This window comes from Heliangelus exortis, chromosome 19, assembly GCF_036169615.1.
Source record: "Heliangelus exortis chromosome 19, bHelExo1.hap1, whole genome shotgun sequence".
Classification (NCBI taxonomy): domain Eukaryota; kingdom Metazoa; phylum Chordata; class Aves; order Apodiformes; family Trochilidae; genus Heliangelus; species Heliangelus exortis.
The window spans coordinates 9,432,051-9,457,737 of record NC_092440.1 but is presented as its reverse complement, the minus strand read 5'-3'; the positions used below and the strand labels follow the sequence as shown (position 1 = coordinate 9,457,737).

Here is a 25,687-nt window from a genome sequence, read left to right as displayed (position 1 = left end):
CTTTTTCACAATATTTAACACTCAAGAGTCACAAAAAATAAGGCTTTAAGGCATCATGGCAAAAGATGAATTTCAAAGGACATGCAGCACTTGCAGTAGCCAAATGCACAACAGAAAACGTGTTGAACCTGCTTTTTGGTGAGCCTGTGTGGGTTATTCAGTGCTTGGTGCTTTAGAATCTGCAGAAAGAAGAGTAGCTGGGCTTGTTACTGAGGTGTTTTAGGTCTGCTGCTTTGCCTGGTTTTGAACTTATAAAATTCCAGGACATAGAAATAAAGACTTTTGAAAAAAAATTACCAGGTTTGGAAACCACAAGTTTCACTAAAGCGTTTTGTTGCTCAAAAACGCCAGTTATCCATCAGCCTTTACGTGGGAGAGGGACGGGGTTGTCTCTGCCTGTGACAGGAGTTCTTGAGAATGGCCTTAGACTTTTCTGTTGCGACGAGCCTTCTCTGGGGGACGCAGCTCTTCTCCGGAGCCCTCTCACCATCCCTCTGCTTGTGCTTCTGGGAGCATGCCTTTTATTTTGCCCTACAGCCCCGCCCATTTCCGGCTGGGGCAGGCCCTGGGGCACAGCTGGGCCTAAGCTCCCAGTTCATTATCGGCGACACCTGGTGACTTGTGGTTCTCACTACACTTTTCAGTAATGTTATTTGTAAATCTGTGTTGGGCAGCTTTGTTTTCATATCCACCATGTGGTTCTTGCTTTTCTAGAACAGTCAGCATTTATTTCTTTGTTTGAGTTTAAGCTTGATGGGATTTCTTACCTGTAGGACAGCCTGAGAAGTAACAAGTTGCAAGGTGAAAAGAAAATCTGACCTAGCCTTCAAATGAATTGAAAAAAATATCAATAGTATTTGTGGCCCATTGTGCTGCTGTTGCCATCAGTGGCTGCAGTCCTCATGACCTTGGTGCTGAAGATTTTACTGAATAATTTATTTACTTTCTGGAAATTGAGAACTTGGAGAAAACTTTTGAGTTCTTTTTGAGTGGGAGTCTTAGGAATATGGTGATGCTAAAAGAGTTCAGAAGTTAGAAGAGTTAGCTTAGTCAATGATGCATTGAAAGGCTTTTGTATGCCACAGCTCAAGTTCGGACTTCAGATTTTCTTGTTATTTTGCCTGCAGTTAATAGCATCACTAACTCCTTCTGGATTCCTTACACTGCTTCATTGGCCATATCAGAAGAAATTAAATATTTTCGAAACAGCTTCAGATAGAGAGTTCACAGAGAGGCTCAGTGTTTGCTGTGGGTTTAGACTCACAGAACAATGGTTTTCACTTTGAGGTTCTTGCACCCTGTCCCAAACACAGCCAATATAATAGAGTTGAGTAAAAACTCAGAAGTAATTTTTTTGAAAGTAAATATTGAGAAAAGCCCCACACTTAAAAAGTATAAATTACCTGTGATGTCTGCCCACCTGGACTGAATGTATCTGTGCTCATTTTGCTCACTATTTAACAGTGTGCAATGCAGCTGACTCTTTATTTAGCAGGGAGTGTATCACTGGAGTTTGACCACATTTTTCCAAGCTGCACTTATTTCAAGATGAACAAGACCTTTAGCCACTGAGAACTAATGCATCTTCCTTGAGTTAAAGTCCAGTTGAAGAGCTGATGCTTGCCCTTGGGAATCTCTTTGGCTGTCTTTGAGCAGTTCTGTGCTTTGTTTTGTGTACAGGACACAGAAATTCTGAACACTGCAATTCTCACAGGAAAAACAGTGGCAGTGCCCGTCAAAGTGGTCTCCATTGAGGAGAGCAGTGCTGTGACAGACATCTCAGAATCAGTGGAGTGCAAATCCTCTGATGAAGACGTCATTAAAGTAAGTTCATGCAATGTGTTCACTTCTGAACTTTCATGTCTTTTTATAGGAACAGCCTGGGAACAAGCACTAAATCTACTGCAGGTTAATTGTTTCAAAAGTGTAAGGAGGGGGATTTTTAAGAGAGAGCTGGGTACCACAGCACCGCACAGAGTTTCAGTAGAATTTCAGATTTTCATTTTTGTGGCCTAATTTTAAAATGTCTTGGTAATGTCACCTCCAGTGTCCTGTAGACAGACTTCATTCACTGCAAAACCAGCTCTGCTGTTAGCACTGCCTCTCCAGATGTTTCCTAGCACTTTTCTAGCTGTGATTATCACCTCTACAGCTGCATCTGCAGAATGGATTGGAGGAGGAGTGTTCCCCAGCAACTTCACTGCAAAGTCATCCAGGTTGCCTTCCCATTCTGCTGAGAGCTGTTTCGAATTAACAACTTGATTCTGTACAGAAGAGGCCAGAAAGCATTCACAGGAATGGGCCATCAATTTAACACTAGCAGCTTAATGTTGCACAGTCAGAAACACCAGTGGGGTGTTATTGTCTTAAGGCAGTACAGCTATTTCTGCTGTGAAGATGTAATTAAAACCCCAAAGGAAATTCACAGTGGTGCTTGAATCACATTATAATTTCCACACAGGATTTTCATGGTGCATGAGTTTTGAGCAAGGGTGTTTTATCCTTGGACTATAAGCTCTTATGAGAAGGGATTTTTTACTGTGATTTTACAGCCTGGAATGGTGGACTTTGTGATGATGCTCTTCAGGTGTCTTTAATATGTTATTAGCTCTCTTGGATGTGTAGTGCACAGATAGTAATGTGGCAATGCTATGGGTTTCAGTCAGTTTGTAGGTTCATGGAAAGCAATAAAGCAACTTGCAGGATACTACTGTTGTTCTACACTATTGTAGAATTTATATAGAATCATTTATGGCACCAATAACCAAGTAGGTGAGGAAAACAGTCCCAGTTTGAACTTAATGAATCTATTATAGAAGACAGGAAACTTTCTGTTGTCAGTGGATCCTTCAGAGCCAAACAAATCTTTCAGGATTGATGGAGTTTGAAGTGCTCTTATATCTCAGATGCTTTACAGAGTTTTTAATTCCAAAGAATGTCTGTTAACGTTTTTCCTAAGCTAGCCACCTAACTACAAGTCTACTACTACTACAATTCTCTAACTGGGAAGAATGTTTCCTTAAAGCACTATGTCCTTTAATTAGCATTTGAGACACCGCTGTGCTCTTCTAATTTTCTGCAGAAATAATTTCTTTCAAAGTGTTTTTCTGAAAATTGCAGTCTGTGTTCCTTAAAAATAGGAATATTTTAAAGTGGATTCTAGAAGCCTCCCTGTCTGGTCACTCAAGTTGAAGCAAAACAAAGAACTGAAGCTAACACACAATGTTTATTGGAATCAACAAGAAGATTTCAGCTGTAATTTCTTTCTCTTCAGAAATGTTTTTGAATTGCTCAGATGAATAGAGAAATTATCTGCTGTGTATTTAGAAATACATGAAGAATCTCTAGAGAAATGCATCTGTGACTGTTGCTCGAAACGGACGTCACCGAGGGCGTGAGCTCAATTCTGAAGCCAGGGACCAGAGCTATTGGTAGTCCAAGTCAGTAGCAGAGACTAACCATGACCAGCCTAGCACCGTGCCAGCTCTAGAATGAGCTGCTTGGTTCCACCCAGCCTCACCTTTTATTGGCCCCAGGTCTTGAGCATGCTCAGTGGGGCCAGCCCTAACCGGGCACAGGTGAGACTAGGCACCACCCAGGCTCATCACCCGGCGATTCCTGGCACCTGTATCCTACATGTGACATGAGTGTTAACTGCTGTAAGCATACAGCTAGTAAAAAATAGGCTGCCATAAAATGCTTTGAATACAAAGGTTTTATTGTCTCATCAAAAAAAGAAAAAGGGCTTTTTTTTTTCTTTTTTAAATCTAGAATGTTCCAGTTTCCAGGAAATTTCTTTACATGGGGAAATGTGGTTTGAGGTTCAAGTCAAATGGACGTGTTCACATTGGTTCTGAATTTAAAAAGCACTCAGAAAACTTCAAGTGGAGCATGAAGACCTTTCATCCTTAATTCGTTTTGAGATTCTCCATCAACGTTTTCTGTTAAATTCCTTGGATATATCTTCTTCCTCTGTAACATGCTGTTTTAGACACCTCATTGAGAGTAGCCTTTCTGCTTAGGAAAAAAAATAAAACCAATCTATTCATCATAAATTATATTTGTTGGGAAAAGATGATGGTATCTTCAGCAAAACCTGTGTGTGTGTTTACAGTTCATGTTCCCAAGCACCCACCTTGTAGCAAAGCTCAGTGAAAATCTAAGCCTAAGATATATCTGCAGATAACTGGTAATAGTTTTCCCAGTGATAAGCATGGTTTTGAGGCAGCTCAGTGCACAGTTTGGGTCCTATCTTAATTTGCTGACTACTATTCGTTTTACTTTTTATATTGTCTCATAGTTTCAGCTCTTTATTTCCAAATTTACAGTTGATTTCATGAATTTTAAAAGTCTTTGAATGCTCTAGACCTTCACACAGCCTTTTAAAAGTGGACATGAAATTTATTATGGCACTAAAAGTCAAGCAACAGTCAAATTTTACTTTGCTAAGCTGGAATTATCAATAGGATCCATATATCTGGATCCATTAATAGCAACTGCAATTGCACACGTAGGCTGCTTTTCATCTCCTGGAAATTCAAGTGGAATGTGGCTTCTTTTGCTGATGCTTTTATGCAGTTTGCTTAAGAGGAAATTCTGCTTCAGGTTTCCAGGTCACCTGGCTGCTGGAACAGATGCAGTTTCAAGCTGTGAAGAGCAGAGTTTCAGGAGACTCACAGATACCTTGTGACATTTCCAGATTGGAAACTTGATAATGCTGATGAATTTGGGGATGCTTTTTTTTTTCCATTAAAATAACCTGATTTAAAAAATCTTCAGTGTTATCAGTGTATTTTAGAAGCTTTTGTAAACATTTTGAGTTGCTGTTTCATCAATCTTGCACCAGCTTTTGCCCCATTGCTACATAAGGGGATGCTGTAAACATTGTATTATGTTTTAAAACTAATACAAAAGCCCTGTTTTCACAGTGCCCCACTAGACAGCAGCATCTGTAGATATTTTTGTGACAGGTTGAGTTATGCATTTTTCTGCCAGTAGTTCCAAGCTGAGCTACAGGCAACTATTAAAGAATCAAACTCTTAAGCCTCAGTCCTGCACTCATGAAAGTGCTGCACTCATTAAAGCCATCAGGAAAGCTCACCCTGAAATTTTAATGGTATGGGGACAGTCCCTCAGGCTCCTTAGTTACCATGTAACTAATGTACCATGGCCAGTCCAGGAAAAAAAAAAAACTGTAAAAAAAAATCAGATCTATGGAAGCTTTTTCATAGTGTTGTTTAGGCACCAAATAGAAAGATATTCTGACTCAAATCAGTGGCTGCGTACTGGGGCAGTGTGATCTCTGAATGTGAGAGCTGGATGCCAGACTGTAAGTCAGAAGCAGGCTTCCCCACTAAGGGAAATCATCCTGCCCTTCATTTTGATTAGCCCAACCTAATAAAAGCGTGGTTAGCCCTGCAGAAGCAAGGCTGATCCTCTGGTAGTGACAACAGAAGTCCCAAACTCTGTAAATGTATTGACCTGAATGAGGATTGGGAAAAACATCCTGCAGCACCATCAGCTTCTGCTTCCTGATCTGTAAGGGCTCAGTTGATCCCTGGATCCCTTTAAGCTTTCCAAACATGCAACCAAGAGTGACCAAAAAGGGGCACAGAGAATGGTGAAATGGAGACAAGTGATGCCAAAAGCATTGATGGAAGGGTGTGAAGTGTTACATTAAACAAAGTGGTGGTGCCAAATGCATTGGTCCATCAAAACCTGGATGGAGATGTATGTATTACTGTCCTTACCTGCTGTGCTGAAGTGCCAAGGGATATGGAAGTGTTCATGTTTAGGAGGGACTAAATATCTGGCGTGTTGCTGCCCACAGGGCTAATTTGAGATCTGGTCCTTTTCCTAGTGAAATTAAAATCTTGCAGAGCACCAGTCCTTCTGGTCCTAAACAGAGCTTGAAGATAATTGAACTTAGTTCAGTGAAACATTATAACAAATATTGCCAAAATATCAGAATGAGGACTCTGGTAAGTGTCTGGCAGAGGAAAGCTGTCTGCTAAAAACAAAGTTTCCCATGGCATCAGTGGTTGCTTCCCTGTGCTTTTTTCCCAGCAGCATCTAGAGGCAGATAATGATGTGGTGGGTTGTGACGAAGTGTGACGCAGATGATAATTTCAAGGGGAAGCAAGCAGAGTGCTGGAAGATTCCATCCCATTAGAAGCCCTGGCACATCATGGAGATGTTATGTTTTCCCTCATACCTTTCAACTCCTGCTGCATGTAGCAGGGTAAAGCATCCAAACTTGCATTGCATTTCTGCACCTCAGCACACAGATATTCTGTGTATGGGGCTTTATTGCAAAGCCTTCAAGACTCAGAGGACTTACAGCTTCCCATTATGTTTTTAGTGCAGGTTATAGAAGAAAATTAAAACAAGGGGCTGACAAGAAAGAACTGGTTATCCCTAGCAGCTATTTTGATCAAGGAAGAATACTAACTTCCAATAAAAAGCTCCTACAGTGAATATAATGCTATTGATTTATTGCTTGCTTTTTACTTAGGCCAAATAAAACTGTGGTTGGAGTTTGTTAGCCAGATGCAGCTGTTGTAGAGCTGAGCATGCTGAATAATGAGGAGGTGGATAAACTTCTGATTGAAACAGGTCTCATTCTTAACTTGGAAAACAGAGGCAGAAATGAGAAGCCTCACTAGATAAGGTTTCCAGGAATTCAATGTGGTCTAATTATAGGCTGTATTTTGTGAGATCAGTTTAATAAAATGCTCTGTTCTGTGGTTTCATAGCAGATTTGTGAAAGGATGGAGAGGTCAATCCAAGCAACAGCAGCTGCTGCCAGGGTTGATACCTCTTTCAGGTACTTCATCCCACACAGACAAAAAAAAAAAAGTGTTACATATGTTTCTGGAAGGAATATAGAAAAGTTGGACTACTCATAAAATACCTGTATTTATTCCCAGGCTTGCAGGGCTTCACTTGGTTAGCCCCAGGAGCTGAAAACTCAGTCCATGTGACACTGTGAGCAGAGCCAGCACAGCCACCCTTTTGGGTCCTGAGCCTGGGTCTTTAGGGACATGCCGGCAAGCTCAGGACAAGCATGGGATCTCTCTCACATCCCCTGCATGGTGCTGATACCCCCAAATCACCTTCCTGAAGCTTATGTTTGGTAGCTGATGAACTGCAAATATAGTTCCTACTCACCATACCCAAGTGTAGCTTTGAAAGCCCTCAAAAGCAGAAGATGGATCTCTTTGTGAGTCCAAACCCAGCAACCTATTTCTCTGATGGTTCCTCTTTCCTCTTCTGATACTATGTGTTCCTGTGATTTGTATGAAACTGAAAAGCTTTAAAAACAGGAAAGAAAGTCACAGCATGGAAATTCCATTGTTTTGCTGTTCTGAAGCCCTGTCACTCTGTGGGCTTTTCTTCTGGTATATCTGCTATAATATATTATCTTTTGAGCAAAATTGCAAATAGAAAGTCCACCTCCTCACCCTTCTCTGTACTTTTCATAGTCCTGTGATTTACTGGTATCAATCTACATCAGTGGAATGGAAAAACTTCAGAGGGGCTTGAGAAAAATGAAGCTTTACCACACCTTTCTCTCAGATGCAAATACAGCATCTAGGCCAGCAAGAGAGGGAGCTTTCAGAGAAGAGGTGGTGTCATTCATGTACAGCACTCAGCATCTGTGCAAATTGAAATTCCAGCCTGCCATGGTCTGAGATACTTCACTTCATCCACAGAAATTGTAAATGCCTTATCATGAGGTAATGTGCAGAGATTTCAAGGGCAGCTAAAGAAACTCTTAAACCATACCCTGCAGACTTCCTTCCTTGTCATCTCATGCCTTCACCCAGCTTAGTGCCTGTCTTTGTGATGTCAAATGGAGAACCTGGGCATCCCACATGAAAAATCAAAGCAGATGGTGCCCCAAGTTCCATAGAAAGTGCTTCAAAATCAACTTCAAAGTTGCAATATCAGGACCAGGAAAGTAAATGAGAGTAATAACATTAATCTTGTGACAGCTGTAGAAGAGAATGAGAGAGAATGATGAGAAGACAAGAAGTTTCTCCAGACCTGTTTGAATATTGCAGTCAGAAGAAGCAATAGTTTGCTACTCCTTTTCTGCCAGAAGCTGTAATTTACACATTGTGAATTTGTTTATTTTAGATGCCTATTAAGTTAGAAAATGACAAGCATTGTGATGTTCCCAAATGGACAACTTCTGTACAAAGTGTGCAGCTGGAATTTACAGTCCCTGCACCCACCCTGTGATCTTGCTTTGCCAAGCAAGATGTTTGGGGCCATGCTGCATGGATAGTTTTGCAAATCCCTAGTAAGTAGGAGCCAAACTCTCTGTTCATCCCCATTTTCAGAAATTACTTGATTTGAGAGTGCACAAAACAAGACAGATTTTGTATTATGTGATCATGTGAGCTGCAGAGAGGTCCTGTGGCTCAGTGCAGCTCTGGTTCAGCTTCAAAACCTGGTCATTTGGGAGCAAATAGATGCCCTCCAGTCTCAGCTGGCATTTTATGCCCCTTTTACTCTCTCTGTTCTGTCGTAGTGAATGATATTCAGTTAGTTAAATGTACTGCCTCTGCTCTGCAAAACTGCCAACAAAATCTTTGTAATGAGATTAGATAATACACAGCCTTTTCCCTAAGAAATGCTCTCTAGCTTTGGGGGTTTTCTACTTATTTTTGCTAATCTGGCTGCTGAGACTGAAAATGCAGACCCTTCTCAGCAGAGAGTCCAAATTGCTTCTAAGCTCTGGCCCTGATTTGGCAGAGATCTCCTCTGCTTCAGCACTTGGGGCCCAAGCCCTGTGTTACTGGTGCGGGTTGTTGGGAGCTTTGCCTGCCCTGCATCCTCATTCCTGCTTCCAGGATGACAGTAATTATTCCTCAACTGTTTCAAGAAACAACTTCATTCTCTTTTGGTGGGTAAAAACAACTCTCAAGGTTATTCTTGCACATAACATGAAAAATCAAGCCTTTGAAAAATCAGGTTATTAAGATCTTACCAGTATTAAGTTTGCACTATGGTATTTAATATCTTACCAGTATTAAGATCTTACCAGTATTAAGTTTGCACTATGGTATTTACTTTTATGATCATCCTGGGAGTGGATATTTTGGCTTCCCTTTCCAAGTCACTGAACAGAGCTCAAGCTGAAGTCCCTGGGAATAAGGGGTGGCTCTGGCAAGTCAAGTCACACTTACACTGAGCAGCTCCTGTAATGGATGCTTCCATTTTAAAGTCTGCTCTGACAGTGTCACAAACCTCTAAATATCATCCCAGGAATCATAGAAGAATTCAAGTCTGAAGCTTTAATTCTTATCAGACTTAAATAATTTAACATGAAAAAATGAGTGCTATGGGCCTTGAGACAGCTTCTATTTTCCAGCAGTAGGTTATTGATTATTTAGGATTATGTAGACAGGCATTGAAATCCTTCTTATGAAGCAGTTACCATCACCTAATGTTCATGTAGCATAGGATTTCCTTTATGTGTAAAACCACAGTGTTTAATCACAATCAAGGCAATACAAAGGCGCTCTCAAACCCCTAGAATTTAGTAGAGAACAATTCCCTTTCTACAGAGAATGGTATTTAAAAAATAAAATAAAATAAAACAACAAAAACCCAAACCTTAAAAGAAATACTATGTCAAGAACCTAAATATTACAAAATTCCAAAGGACAATTTGAAAAGCTTGTGGAATGATGATCAATGTCTAATAATAAATAATGTGTTGGTATATTCAGTGTCTCAGTCATTTTGGTGCTTTGTATTCCTTAACAGAATGAATGACTTTGTTCCCAAAGCTGAACCTCCAGGAGCTTCAGTGGCCCTGCTGTAAATGAGGATTCTGAGCTGAAATACTGGGATTGTATTGGATGTATTGGAAAAGTGCTGATCATCACTATTCTCCATTAATGATCCTGTGATCTTTTTTTTCCTTGAAACTGAGATTACTTTAAGAGATACTGGAAAAATCTATTTGCTCATAGAACTGCATTCATAAGTATTTAAACGTTTATGTAACCTTTAATATTTTAGTAACATTTACATTATTATAACAGAAATGGGTAAATGGGTTTAAACACTAAAATACAAGGTTCTGAACATGATGAATACAAGCAGGACATCTATCATTATCCTATCTCCTCATTTTTGTTCAGTTTTTAAGTTCTGAGATTTTTAAACCTCAGGGTGTTTAATTAAGGGCAAACCTCACAGACTTCTACCTACAAAATGGACTGATGTCTCACAAATTTACAATGTTCATAAATTTTAGAGGACTTCCGTATTAAAAGCTGCACTTTTTGTCCTTCAGAGCTTCAGACTTTTTGTCTTTCAGAGACCTGTTCGTATGGGCTGGTGTCTCCAGGGGTGAAAAACCACTAGGAGAATAAGAAATCTTGGACTACACTCTCAGAAGCAGTAACACTCCTTGATTTTTAGGTATTAGAGTCAATCTTTCCACTCCTGTACAACAGATATGGAGCAGACCAAAGAGCATTTTAAATTCACCATCTTTTGAAAGACAGTCTTAGTTAATATTTGACATGAAATTTGTCTTTTGACCTGCCTCTGCCACTAAATGAATGAAGATTTTTCAGGAATCTGTAGCAGAATTTAACCCAGCAAAACAAGGATCTTCTTCCAGAAATGTCACCAGCCCCTTTATGGCTGTGGAATCCTAGGCAGTACATTGTCACATCCTTCATGGTGGCTTCAAGCAGCTTGAGCTCCTTTCTTGCTCTTACAGAGCTCATTGTGGGATCAAGACCTTCATCTGAAAGGAGTAAGTGAAGAAAGACCCAGAAGTTTTGGAGTTGATTGGTGAGGGTACTTGGAATCTCCTTAAGATTCCCTGCAGCTAATCTGTTCATTCCCAGATGGAAAGGTACATTCACTCCCCAGATCATGAAGTCATTGAATGCCAATAGGTACTGATTCAGGAGTGACTCTGGCTTGATTTCTAGGCAGTGGTTTTCTCTGTCAGCTCAATAAAATGTGATTTGTTGCAGAGAGAATCTATCCAATTCAATTGGAAAGGCAATGCCCTTTGTTACAAAGGGGCACAAAAGTATCATGCCAAGAAAAAGAAAGATGAAGAAGAAACCTCTAGGGAGTTGTGCTTAGCCATGTCTTTTTCTGTCAAGCTTCTTTGTTTTAATCGGAAGACAGAAGTTAGAAAAACAGGAAAAAAAAGGGGAAACTAGCTTAATGCAGCTTAATTATGAAAGAAACTGCTGAAATAGCATCAGAAAGCTCTTTAGAATGCAAAACTTCTCCCTGATCTGCTAGGCAGAAGAGACAAAAAAAATAGTTACTTAAAGGTAGTGGCTAAGCAGGCTTTCCTTCACCATCTCTCACTTGTTCTGATGCTAAAGATAAAAAGCACTTTCAGAGAGAAAATGTTTTCATAGTAAAAGCATAAATACTAAAGGAGATGAGAGACAGATGCTGTTCACAGAATCTCCAGCCTCTATTAGAAACTTCTTTAGACTACTGTGGGCAGGACTCCCTGGTGAGAGCTTATCATTGTACTGTTCAGTGGCCTTCCAGAAGCATTGCAAAATCTGGGAATGGAACAAAGATATCCTTTTTATCTATCAGAAATGCTTGAACAAATGTAGCTTCTTGAGGAAAAAGAATGTGAGTTCAAATATTATCCAGTTTAATTTATTCCTCTTTTTAATATCCTTCCTCCATGATTCCATGAAACAGGGGTTTAGGTTGTTCCTACCAGTCTTATGCTGCCATCTCTTTAAACTCCATATGAGAACAGATCAAAACAATTTTGCCAAGTCTGCTTTGAATAAATCCAAAACCAAGTGAAGTTATTTCCATCCGAGTTAAGGGGTCTGTGGTGCCACACAGCCTCTACTCTCTTTTTGTGAGGGGCATCTGCTTAGCAGCTTAGCAAATCAGGCCTTACATGTGGCTTGCTGGTGTTGTAGCAGAATCAGTACATCTGGATTTGTTTTTTTCTCAGTGGCTGAGAAGTTCTTTTTATTTATTTTTTTTTAAGTGCCCCTGTATGACACAAGGGCAAGGGAAGTGAACCCACTTGCTCTCATTGTAGCTAAGCTTGGCTGGGCTGCGTTGCTGTGTGGACTATAAGATAGTGAATGTTTCTTGAGAAGGGGTATCCTTGATCCTGGGCACACATTGGGCTTTAAACACTGAGAGAGTGTTGCCTTCTCCCTTTCATCCCCTGTATAGGACTAGTTGGGAAGTCTGTTGCCTTTCTCTGTCAAAAGCAATCAGTGTGACTTCAAGAATGATACCTGAAAGCACCCTAGGTAAAAAGCATAGAATAACACAATATAAGCTTTCCTCTTCTGTATTCTCTGTGTGCTTCCTCTTTATCAGAAATACAGGAACGGAAGAAAGAGGCTAAGGACATTAGCAATGCTTGTACTTGGTGAAGAGAGTGATGTTTTTCTCAATGCAACTTATAAAGACCTGCCACTATTGCTGATGCATGGCCAATAATAAATATTATCCTGTAGCAATTCTAAAGGCTCTGTGGTAGCTACCTCCTTAGGATGCTGTATATATTTGTTCAGCTCTTTGTTTGTCACATACCCATAAATGCATATAGCAGCTTTAAAAGTACAGATGGAGATTGGATCTCAGCCCAGAATCATTTAGGAATTGCAGTTTTGCTACTATTGTTGTTGTGTTTTTTCCCTGACTGTCACATTTGTTGTGTTACTGGCAACATTGAGCTTTAGATAATATTAAATCATACATCTAGATTAGACCCGGTCAGTCTGAAATTCAGTATGTAATCAGAAATCTTTTTTCAGCATGTGCATATGGTTTATTGTGCATCAATGAGCAACTTGTTCAACCAAGTCAGAAATTTCATCCATTTGTCTTTGGAATCAACTCCATAGAAACAAAATGGATGGAGCCAGTTTCAAAGATGGCAGTGGATAAGTAGCCTCCCAAGAACTTCTGCTGAAAGGAAGAGGAAGGATGGAAGAACCATCTGTGAAGGTGCTTTGTCAGATGTTTCAGATATAGGGTCTTCTCCAGGCTCAGAGCAGATAATATAAATATATGTTCAGGTGGGGAGACACATTGTCACCACTAATGATACTCATTATGGGTGATGAGATGGAATTCTGATGGGATGGAGCAAGAACTGGGTTTACTGATCATTTCAGCTCATTTAGTAATGTAACAGCTCCCAGAGCTCTCCACTTACTGGATGATTAATGTGCCATGGGATTTCCCCAGACATTTATGACACCTTTAGGAATAGATATGACAATGACTTTATCACAATGAGTCATTTCATACTATCTGCATCCCTCTTAATGATTTATATATTCAGGAGTGATTTTATCACTACTACTCAGTAATGTAATAAATGAGAAAACTCAATGGTCTGTAAATTATAACATTGATTAAAGAAGTGATTACTGATATAACTCTTACATGACTGTGATAACACGACTATATTTCAGGGCAGCATTTACATGTGAATGAAAAATCTGCTGCAGTGTTTAGAAATACTTCACAGCTCTAATCAAAATGTAAACATTTATAAACAGATAATGTTTATTGTGAGAGCAATGAGTAGATTTTTGTTACCCTTCAGTGGATGAAATCCTCTCCAGAGCCAGCTTTGTCTCGAAGACTGAAAGCAGCATCACCCCCTGATGAAAACACTCATCAAGACAGAGCTTTGATTTGCTGCTCTCCTCCACTGGGACCTGTTCTGGTTTGTTGGGTCTGTCTTGACCATGCCATGAAGGAGCCTTGCTTATCCTATGTCCCACAGCACTGTGATCAGCTCGTGGCTCACTGCACAACAAACAGAAAATCAAGCAACAGCTTCATAAAGTGTACCCAGTCCTTAGGCACCTGCAGCATAATTATGTCTCCTGAGCCAATGAAGGATTTTTTTGTTCAGCTGCTCCCATTGTAAAAGGCCATCATTAGATGCATAAAGAGGAGGGAGCATTTTTGTTGTTTATTTTTGAGATGCCAGGGTTACACTTATTTTGTTGCAGTAATTACCTTGTCCTCCCTTTCTTACTCTTTCCCCCTCAGGTTTCTGACAGATGTGACTATGTTTTTGTCAACGGGAAGGAAATGAAAGGCAAGGTGAATGCAGTTGTGAACTTCACCTATCAGTATCTGAGTGCTCCTCTGCAAATCACAGTCTGGGTTCCACGCCTGCCCCTTCAGATTGATATTTCTGACACAGAACTGAGCCAAATAAAAGGCTGGCGAGTCCCTATTGTTTCAAACAAAAGGTGGGTTTGAGTTGCTCAAGTTCTTGGGTGTTTTAGTAAAATGGATGGAGTTGATTTTGACCCTCAGCAGGAACAGCTTCAACAACTGCACCCAAAAGACAGAATTGTTCCCTGAGGAGCAGCAGCACTGTTCAACAGACAGCTTTGCACTGGGTATCTGTAGATAAAACAAAGCCTTTAAAATTTGTGGGAGTTTTGTTTCTGTGTGTGTCTGTCCTGGGCAGAGTATAACAGTACTAGTAGCTCTACTACAGTCCACTTAGAGAGGTGTTGCTACAATATCTATCTTAGAGGAAGACAGTCCATTAGCATGGACAGTCCATTCACATGCTGGGCAGCCATGAATCAGCAATAGTCCCAACACAGCAGAAAGAAAGGATGCTACTATAGGTGATACTCTCCACTAGCACTCTAATGTTAGTTTTCACTAATGTTCTTGAAAACATGTCTTCATGCTTATTTTTTTTCTCAAAACAGACCTACCAGAGACAGTGATGATGAGGATGAAGATGAGAGGAAAGGAAGAGGATGCACTCTGCAGTACCAGCATGCCATGGTGCGAGTCCTCACACAATTTGTAGCTGAGGATTCCAGCCCTTGGGGTCAGCTGAGTTACCTGCTGGGCTCAGATTGGCAGTTTGACATTACAGACCTGGTTATGGATTTTATGAAACTGGAGGATCCTCACATTGCCAAGCTGCAGGAAGGCAGAATTCTGATTGGACGTGAAGTAGGAATGACAACAATGCAGGTATTGAGCTTTAGACTGCCCCATTGTGCCACTGCCATAAGAGAACCTGTGTGGGGACATAAATCCAGCACAGTGCCCTGCCATTTCTTTTCTGTGCACAAAGCTTTGGGGACAAGAAGGGTTATAACCAAAATAACCTTAAGAAAGTCTATTTTAGCTGCTCAACCTTTTCCTAAGTTGATTCTTCTGTGTTTCTCCAAAGGTTTTGTCTCCTCTGTCTGACTCCATCCTGGCAGAGAAGACGGTGACTGTGCTAGATGACAAGGTGACCATCATAGACCTTGGAGTCCAGCTGGTGGCTGGTCTTTCACTCTTTCTTCAGCCAAGTGCAGCAAGTAGTCGGGCTATTGTGGCTACAACCATTGCCCAAGAGCTGCTTCATACTCCAAAGCAGGTATTGTGCACTCTGTATTTACTCTTGTTGCCTTTTGGGATGGGGCAGGGTTTTATTAACATGAAGTACAGGTACTAATTTGTAACAAGTTTAGAAGCTAAACTTTAAAATACAGGTGTAGTCCAATTGTCTTCTTATTTCTTCCCTCCAAATGCGGACTTAATCTGCAGTAAATGTTCTCACTGAAGTTAATATTATTTACATTATTAATTCCCTTTCTTTACACGATGCAACATGTTATGTTTGCAACACAGGCAATGGTTGGACAGTGATCCCAGTGTGCTACATGAGCATTCCCTTGTTTTCCATGCCAGACAGTACAAAGTGTCACAATAATTTAATATTCTGAAGTTCTATAAAGTAGAGGCAGAAGATAGCCAAATACATTGCTTTTCCCTTCTGGAGTCATGGCAGACTGGCAGGCTCCTCTCTTCTTTTATTTTTAGATGCATTTTGGGAGGTTCATCATTCAGTTCATTAGGTAGTCACCACGCCGATCCTAACGAATTTAAGCCAGCAAATTTCCATCCCTAAGAGAGTAAAGGGAATCTCTCAAGCAGCATGTTTCAGGTCATACCCAACATAGAAAAGAAGATTGGTGAATAGCACCAGATCGATGCAAACAGTTGCTGTGGAACAGATTTAAACCAATGATCAGTTGCAGTAGAAGAAGTTTTTCATTTGTTGCTCTCTCAGTCAGTTGATTTCAAGAGTGAGACTGGGTACCATGCAGATAATTCCATCCACAGCTACTCCTCTCACAGAAACTGTATTTCATCTCACAGAGATAGGGAGAGATCTCAAGTCAAGTTTTATGGCCCGTTTCCATGATTATAGTTACCTAATTTTCTGGAACATAAAAATAATTTAGATTGGTTTATAACTTAGCGACAGGAAAATGTCCAAAGGAGAAGGACATGCTGCCCATCTGTTCCATTTACTGCATCCTGTAAACATAAGAATCTTATGTAATTAACCCATTTATACCCTTCTCCAGAGCTTAGAAACCATGTCTGACATATTGTCTTCAGACAAAGACTGTAAAAGCAAAAGCCAAAGCTTGCCTAACCCAATTCTGTAATGTAGGACAGAGCATCATTTGTCCTGCAGCCTCATTGGAAGAATTGTGACTGATTGCAGATAAAGAAGTTTGTGAATCTGGAAAGGTTGCACAGATATACTGTCAAATTCTCAGATTTATAGACAGTCTGTTCAGAGTATTCCAAGACAATTATGAACATCAGGATATGGCACATTATTACAGGGCATTTCAGCAGTGCACAAGGTGGTGTTTCCTACTGTGTTAAGCTGGGCAGTGTGATGCAGTGTGGCATTATGTATCTCTACAGCTGGCAAGTTATGAGCTAATACAAAAGAGTAAAAATGTGTAAATGTGGGTTTTCAAAAGTTATTTTTCCCAGTATCTGTGTTACGGAGTGATTTTGGTGCAATATTTTGGAGGAGCTGATGTTCTTTTGTGAGACAATCTCAGTGTCCTCAATCTCAGTGTCCTCAGAGGGGCACATTTGTGATACAGAGTTCACTGGGCACATCAGGCTCAAGGTGAGCAGTGCCTTTTGCTTCTGGTACTGTGTGCACTGGGGATGCTGCTGTGCCTCCTGTTCTCGTTGTATAGATTGTGCCTGAACAGATCTTTTAGTTATCAGAGCAATGAATGTAGAGTTTTTGTTATTACTTTTTCTCAATGAATAGTTACCAGATTACAATCCTTTATTATAATGACAGTACCACGTCTGCATACATAACAAAAAGCAGCCATAACACCAGTTTCTGAAAAGCTATCAGTTTCTCCAAATAGTTAGCACAATCAAGGATAAGCTTCAATTTTTATCTTTAATTCTTTAACTTCGGTATCTTTTTTATAATTGGGCAACGAATTACCTGAGGTGACCTTGAAGGATGCTGAGCATATACTTCATTTTTGTTTGGTTGTTTTTTTTTAAAAATAAAGGAGGAGCTCATTGGCACTGAAAAGTGGATCAGTGATTTAGGTGCCTAAAAATAAATGTAGGTTGACCAACTTCTAAGTATCAAAGTTGAAGTGTCTTCTGAAAATTTGGAGACTGTAGCTGTTCCCAGTCTATTTTTAGTGGACATCTGCTCAGGTAGGAAAGTTGTTCCATTTGGCTGGCTTATGGTTGTTAAAATCAACATTGCCATCTTCAAGGCTTCTCCAAAATGTAGATAAAAGAAAGCTACAGTGTTTAAGTGTTTTCTGGTCCGAGTGAGCTTCAAGAACCCTTGAATTTCAGCTGGCTCTGCAGCCATATCAGCTTCTTCATCACTCTAGGGTATTACATGTAGTCTTATGAACTGAAGTGGGAGAGAGCCAGCATATAGAATAAAAGCAAGGAAGAAACCACCTTCTATAAATAGCTGAGTGTATTAATATATCTCTCAGTGCTACTAGAAAACTGTACATGCTTTCTTAAGGAAAAAAAAAGAACAATATTAATTAAAAAAATAATAATGTGTTCTAAAGGCTAGGTTCTCTTTCACTTGCAAAGCTCCTGTTGACATCAGTGACAAGACCCAACCCTGTGAGGTCAACCAAAACCTTAGGGAATGTCTTCCCAGATGTCAGCTCTGGATCTAATAGGAGGTGAGGGTGCTCAGCACCACCTCAGTCATGGTGACAAGTGAGAGCTGCTTGGATTGACATCATTCTATCCTGTTCTAGCTTATGTCCTTCAAGCAAACTGGTTCAGGAAATTCACCAATATCTCACAGTTAAGTAACAGATGTTAAGGGGTATTTTTATTTATATCTTCTTTACACTGACAGAGCAATTCAGTGACTCACAAGTATGACAAAGGAATTAAATAGCATGGGAAAGGGAGAGAGGATGTATTGTTAGATAAGAATCTGAATTCTTCCCTTGCAAGTACAATCAAATTCCTACTGGAAAGGAATGTCACATTAGCAGATTGGACAAAAGGAGAGAAAGAAGTACACAGTAGGGGAATGCATGGTTTGGATTAAGATCTGAGTCTTGGCTGCCTTTCATTTCCACATCATATCAAGCCCAATTTTTCTACTCAAGCCACAGGCTTAAAAATAAACACACATGTAATACTTTGATATTTCATGTGATAAAATTGCCAGGGAAATGTATTTTAGCAGTCAGATCCCCAGACAGGACAATCAGAGCTGGTCTGGGAGAAGCTGCTGAGAAGAGTATTCTCTTGCCTTTATTTGAGGGAGGTTTTTATTTGTCTTCTGCAGAGCCATCCAGCCATTCATTGCTTTCCTTTGGTGTCCTGCCTCACTCCATGACTATTGCAGCTGACCCCAGCAACTGAGGGCTTATTCACAAACACTAATTTGTGCTTTAGTGAATGAAGACTGTTAAAAGGGCTCTTTATTCTGGTCATAGAATCAAATAAAATATACTGATCAGTGCTCACATCAATGCTTCTAAGCAGCAGAATTCCCTAAAATCCAAGTAGGCTTACGCACTTTTTTGCTGGAAGAATACAAGATAGCATGCCTTGGTATCAAGCTGACCCCAGCTTTTTTGAGGAGGTATTTAAGGACACTTTGTAATTACTGACTGTGATGCCATACATGGGCTCAGGGGAACATCCTTCCAACAGAAGCAGACTTTCAAATGCTGTATGATGCTTTAAAGGGGAAAATAACCATCACTGTGTCTCCTGGATTTTCAAAGGCAACTCATTCAAGTCCCAGCACAGTGGATCTCTGTATAATGTGCTTTCTACTGAGCTTCCAAACAGCTCTGCTTCTTGCATTCAGGTTGCCTTTTGGACTGTGAGACTCCTTGTTTTGTATAGGTGGGACAGCCAAAGCCAGCAAACATTCATGTTTGTGGGGACTTGTGGGACAGGGTTTGAAGTGTCCCAGGTCAGGCAACACAGAGCTCCTTGGGGACTGGGATTTCCACTTGCACCTGCTGCTTCTGTACCCTGGTCATTTCCTCTTAGTTTTACTCACCTGAACGTAACAGGTGAATAACGAGAGTAATAAAACGACTAACAGAAAGCAAAAAGTTTGTCCTAGAAGATTTATCAAGTGGCATCTTTGGTCTGATAAGCAGCAATGTATATCAAGGCCAGAAAAAATAGCAGAACTGCAGCAGATCAAGAAGAAATGAACAACTCACTGATCTGGTATGTGGTTATACCTGAAATGGAGGAATAGGACAGCAAAGGCACAAGGCAAAATGTAGCCAAAATATATCTGGATAAAGAAATTTTTTAATGTGCTTAGGGAAAACATGATCTTTGATAATCAGCAGTGGTTGTGGGAAACAGTTTCTTCATCTCCTCTGAACTGGATTTTGCTGTAATTAACATGATCTAATACACTTTATCTGACTCACTTCACATCATCACAGTCACCATATAAATCATCCTGTTCTCTAAGAGACACTGGCACTTGTGTCTACTTGTGGTTCATTTGTTCTGGGAATGCAGCTATCTGCATCTGTGAGTGCATATGTGAAACAGAGAGGAAAAGTGGAGCAAAGAATGCTCAGGGAGCCAGGGAGCCAGATAATCCCTCAAACTATTTATTTATACTTGATAATTAATGAGCACAGGCTTTTGGCACCCCAGTATTGAGGGTACCTTCTTACTTTGCAGGTAAGAAGGTTCCAATTCATCTTCATCCACTGATAGTAATTGAAGGGCCACGGCAGAGAGTCAAAGTGGATTTATTGATGCATTATATAGGACGTGCAGAAACAGCTCTTTGAAGGACATGGTACTAAATCATATGTTTTTCTCTGGTTTTGTGGGTTTTTTTTTTAGCTTTTCAGGTTATATAATAATTTGGGAAGTTTGCTTCATTCCACTGCTTCCAGCTTTCCTTCAATGATGTGAATGGGAGGAGATGATCTCTTGTCAAACAGAATATTTGGGCTGATACATTATGCTTTGGCAGGATTTGAGATTCTGTCCCTCTTTCTCTCATTTGTTTTCTTTCCCTATTAACTACTACTGTGCGTAGCATAAATATGACAGTGTTGTGTTGGGAAAAAATCATGGCATAGTAAAGGCCATAATCATATTTGGAGCTCTGCAATGGTAGGTGTGCAATGTGTTACTATTAAGGAGTGCACAAAGGATTTAGTAATCTAATCCTTTTGTAGAAATGTGAAAGTCCCAGCAGAGCTGGGAGAAGGCACAGGCTTTGCAATTTCCAGCCTTAACTGTACAAAATTCTAAACTTACTTTCTTATTCTGCTCTCCAAAGGAGGGCACTGCTGGCAGCCAGTGTCAAGCCTCTTGTGATACATGCTTGAAATGATGCTGATGTTTTTGCTTTCCATAGGTTGATGACAAGTAAGTGTATCTTACACACCTTCAGATGGTACATGAGGCTACCCTCCTGTTTGACGGATAAGAAGGACAACAGGGTGTTTAATTTCATCTTTTTCTCTCTACATATAGCCATTAAAAAAAACCCATCCTGTTCTGTCCCATGACTGGGTTTGCTCTGCTATAGGTTTCTATGATGTGAATCATCATAGCAGCCCTGCAGCTTTCTGTTTCTGGCTCTTCAGCTGTTTCAGGGTTGTTTCTCTAATGAAAGATCAGCTGTTTTAATTTTGTTACGCAGTTCCCTCTTCCCTGCTTCTGAGCTACCCTGGCTCTACTTCAGCTGTTTGAAGTGCATTTGAGTCACCCAGAACTTTGCCTTCTTTCCTGTTGTGCCACGACTTATTTTTCTTCTTTCAGTCTCTCAAGAACTTGCTGATAGCACTTTGGAAATCAAATATTCAGCATAGCCCAACCTTCTACACAGCTTAATGCCCCTTGCTGTTTGCACTGAAAAGCTTTAAATCTAACTTAGAAGGGTAGCAATTCCCTTTTTTAATAACCATAGCGGAACAAATTGTAGCCAATTGAAAAGCATATTAGGCTGTAAATTTGTATTATGACTGGACATTAACAAGGTGGCAATGTTTTTCCCCAGTGGTGATTTTCAGCCCAGTTGTTCTGCTGTACCTGAGTGTAAAAGTTATTAGGGCCATCTGTGGTTCAAGTCTGGGAAGAGAAGAACTTGAGGTTTTTGTGAAGATGCACTCCAGCAATCTGCCTGTGTCTCTGCTGCCTTAACAGGCAAGACATGGAGCAAATGAAAAACTAAACAAATCTCCTGCAAAGAAAGCTACTGAGACATGGAGCAGTAAATATCTATATCATCTGGATGGGATTTCAAATGGCAAAGAGCTGACCTCTAGCTTTCTGTTTGCTTCTAATAATGACTTCTAACAGTGCTACCTGCAGAGAGCAAATACAGTCCAATTAAATCCAGGCCATTTGAGTTTTTGTCACAGAGATCACACCAGAATCCCCATCCTCCTCTCCTTGATGCAGAAGTGCAGTGGACTATTTAATTATCTCAACAATAAAGTATATTTTTTTTTAAAGCAAACCTTTCTCATGCAAAATGGCAACTGTTCCATGAGTCCTCTTCTTTCAGATGAATCTTCTGCTCCAACCATTTCCAATATACTCTTGTAGCTCCTTATTCCTGCTAAGATATTTATGGCTTGTTTAATTTGACAGTTCCCTGTGACACCTGTGCATGGTGAACATGAGGAAAATAAGTGTTCTGTCAAGTGTCTCTAGTAATTTTTCTGGTTTGTCTCTTTCAGCTTTTGTATGACAGGAATGACTTTCTTTATAAGTCATGTAAATTGTAGCTTGTTAATGGGTACTTTGGTATTATGGACATCTCATATCAATTATTTTATATGTTCTTCTACAAAACATTTGCAGGAAGGATAACGGTGAAATCTTTAGTGAAAAATGTGACCAATTTTCTGCCTCATCAGTTGAAGCTCGGTTTGCTTTAAATGCAGTGCAGAGCCATTGTCTTCCATTTCCTCCAGCTGCCATTCTGAGCTGAGAGACTGATGGGCTGCAATGAGCTGAGCTGTTTTATTTAAGACCTTGTCTTTAACCATATTCCTCTCCTTTCAGGAAGCTGTAGTAAGCACCTGGATTCAGTTCAGTGACAGCTCTGTTACTCCACTGGACATTTATGATGCTAAGGACTTCTCCCTTTCTGCTGTATCATTAGATGAAGCCGTTGTCTCCATCCAGCAGAACACTGCCTCGGAATGGCCCCTTGTGGCAGCAGAAGGTGAAGGTCAGGGCACATTAATCAAAGTGGACATGATGATCTCTGAAGCCTGCCAAAAGTCCAAAAGGAAAAGCGTCCTGGCTGTGGGTAACGGCAGCATCAAAGTCAAGTTTGGCCAGAATGATGCTGACTCTGATGCAGGTGGTGATTATGATGCTGACGAGATTGAAAACCATGCCAGCGACCGGCGGCACAAAGTGTCGGATCAGGACCGGTACGGCCAGGAGGGACGATATCATGGGAGCTCCTCAGCAGAGAGAGAGGAAGGTGCCATGAGGAAAGTCAGCACCACAGCAAAATCTGTAATCAAAAATAAAGTCATTAAAAACAGTAGGCTGGATGGGGGCAAGCTCTCAGACGATAGCCAGCTGCAGAACATTCCTATAGACTTCACCAATTTTCCTGCCCAAGTAGACCTCCCAAAAGGCAATGCAGGCATGGAGGAGAACGACCTGGTGCAGACACCAAGGGGCCTTAGTGATTTGGAGATCGGGATGTATGCTCTGCTTGGAGTCTTCTGCCTGGCAATTCTAGTCTTCCTAATAAACTGTGCAACATTTGCACTGAAATACCGTCACAAGCAGATTCTGGTGGAAGGACAGACCACTATGACCCATTCCCATGATTGGGTCTGGCTGGGAAATGAAACAGAACTGCTGGAGAACACAGCAGATGCATCACCTCAGCAGGATGAGCACACAACTATCATTGACCGAGGCTCGGGTTGTGAGGAGAGCAACCAGCTCCTCAATGGAAGTGCTCAGAAGAATATTCAGAGCCAGGTTCACAGCTGTGCTGACTCAGGGGGCAAGACTGGAAAGGAACAGAAACCAGAACCTTTGCATTCGCCAACATCTAAACGGAAGCGGGTACAATTCACAACCTTCACTACCATCCCACCTGATGATGGTTGTCCTACTGTCAACTCCATCCTCAGTAGCAATGATGATGACATTAAGTGGGTGTGCCAGGATATGGACCTGGGGGACTCGAGCAAGATACGAAACTACATGGAGAAGTTTAAAGACAAAGTGTAGCTCCTTACTGGTTTTGGGGGGTTTAACCACACCTTGATGCCTTCGGTTCTACAGTATATATTGGGAGAGGGAACGGGGAAGGGAAATGACCAGGTGAAATGATGAGGCAGTTTTTATAATCAGGGAATGAAATTTGCCAAACTTTCTGTGGTTTGTTCTTGGTTTTCACTTTGTTTTGTTTTTCCAGTGGTTATTCTGCTACTCATGGAGTTAGGAAGTGGAATCTAAACGGCAGGATGGTGCAAGGAAATGGTATGACCAGTATGATGAACTGGGCAAGATGGGGTTGTGAAAATTTGTTTTATGTGTCAGGCAGATAATAATGATAGTAATGTTTCAGAGTACCAAAAATATTTGTAAAACAGAAAAGAAAGAATACAAGAGCATGAAAAAAAAATAATTGAGAGACAAACAATAACTTGTCTGTATTGCTAATAAAACATCACAGTTATGGGCATATGACCCACAAGGGGACTTTTTAGATTGTTACTCAAGATGTTCCTTTTTATTCCTTCATTTGAAATGAAGATGTGTCTTTGGCATTACACAGGAAGGAGGAAGAAATTACCTGGTATTTTTAGTTTTATATTTCTGTTTGCTTTGTAAGTTGAAACACAATAATTTCCTCCCTTGTATTTTTCTTTTAAATAGCTTACAAAACAGGAAAAATTTTGAGTAGCAAAGTTCACAGTGGACCAAGAACATTTTGTTTCCAAGTTAGCTATAAGTAATCTCCTGTCATTTAAAGAATTCAAGGGATAAATATTGGCTAATAATTTCCATGTCATGTCTCTTCTGAAAGCCTAAGCCTCAATCGTTTCACCCTGGATCGAAGTGTGTTCCATCTGGAAGAAGCATTCATTTTATTTTCCAGTTTGGGATGTTTATTTAGTTGTTTGTTTTACACAACCAAAGTTCCCATGTTTCACCAAGGGAAGAAGTTGCTGTTTTCTGTTAGCTTTTAGAAGTAACAACCAATGGGAGTGCCCAAGTGGTGCATTTTAATTGTACTGGGAATGGAGACTGTCACAGGCCAAATATCTACAGCCTGGATTTTGGGTGGTTTTTCCAATTTATAATTTCACTCTGTCATTTTCTGTTTATTCTGATGTCACCTACTCTCATCAAGCTCTGAAAGCTAGAAGAATGGACAGAAAAACATTGATTGTCCCCAAACTTTTATTTCCTTGGACTGGAAGAGCTGGCCTCTGGACAGACTGTTGGAAGGGAGGGAAATATTGCTGATGCAAGATCAAGAAATATCTGGAGCCATTTTGTAGAAAAAAAATTTGCCATTGGACCAGCTGGAAGACTGAAAATTTCAGACTAGATTGTAAAGCTGATGTTTTGAGTAAAAAAATACAAACCCAGTAAAAAAATCTGAAGCAAATACAAACCAGGGTTGGAGATTCACTGTGTAAACCGGTAGAACTGTCTTGACTCAGTGCCAGGTTACACTAATGGAGGATGCAGATCAAAATCTATACAATGAAGAAGCCACTGTCATCCAAAACCTTTTGTAACTGAAAGGAAGGTGTATACCCAGCCTTTTGGAAAGCAGTATTATGTCCTGACTGTTAGCTGGAAGCACTTGCATTGTCCTGTCTTTGCCTGTGTATTTCTTATTTTATTTTATTACTAAACTCAGTAGTTTGTTTTTTTTATTTGGACAAGATCAATCCTGCCACCCAGTAACATAGATGGACATTTTAACAGGTATGCCTAGTATGCATTGTAGACTGAAAGAATGTAATATTTATTTATACATGTTATACAAATTGTAATTAAAATGCTTTACATGGCTTGACAAATTGACCTCTTTTTGGAGGGAAAGGGGCTCCTTCTGTCATTTCTCTGTCGAAATACTTCAGCCACAGCCTTGCAGCTGAAACAAAATTTTAAGCCACCTTCTGAAGGGAGGAGAATAGAGATATCTGAATTTTTTTCACTGCTCTGACCTTTCTTTTGTGAACCACTTCCCCATCCCACCCAACATGTGGTGATGATGATGGATGGCAGGAGAAGCCAGCAGTCAGGCACGGACTGGCATGGAGTCCGTCCAGCAGTCAGGCATGGAGTGACAGTGTCACCATTCATCTTGTTC

General features: G+C 40.4%; 1 protein-coding gene across 2 annotated transcripts in view; it reads left to right on the top strand.

Annotated features, from left to right (window-relative positions):
- TMEM132C (transmembrane protein 132C) overlaps nucleotides 1–25,394 on the top strand; it is a 180,917-nt gene extending 155,523 nt beyond the window's left edge. Inside the window, exons 5-9 of one of the 2 annotated variants that reach the window (XM_071763112.1) lie at nucleotides 1,681–1,824; nucleotides 14,059–14,264; nucleotides 14,742–15,015; nucleotides 15,218–15,409; nucleotides 22,384–25,394. In XM_071763112.1, coding sequence (XP_071619213.1) covers nucleotides 1,681–1,824; nucleotides 14,059–14,264; nucleotides 14,742–15,015; nucleotides 15,218–15,409; nucleotides 22,384–23,583 — 2,016 coding nt within the window. In that variant the 3' untranslated portion in view covers nucleotides 23,584–25,394. The remainder of the gene's footprint in view (nucleotides 1–1,680; nucleotides 1,825–14,058; nucleotides 14,265–14,741; nucleotides 15,016–15,217; nucleotides 15,410–22,383) is intronic. The other variant, XM_071763113.1, reaches the window with a different exon arrangement.
- The last annotated feature ends 293 nt before the right edge of the window (nucleotides 25,395–25,687 follow it).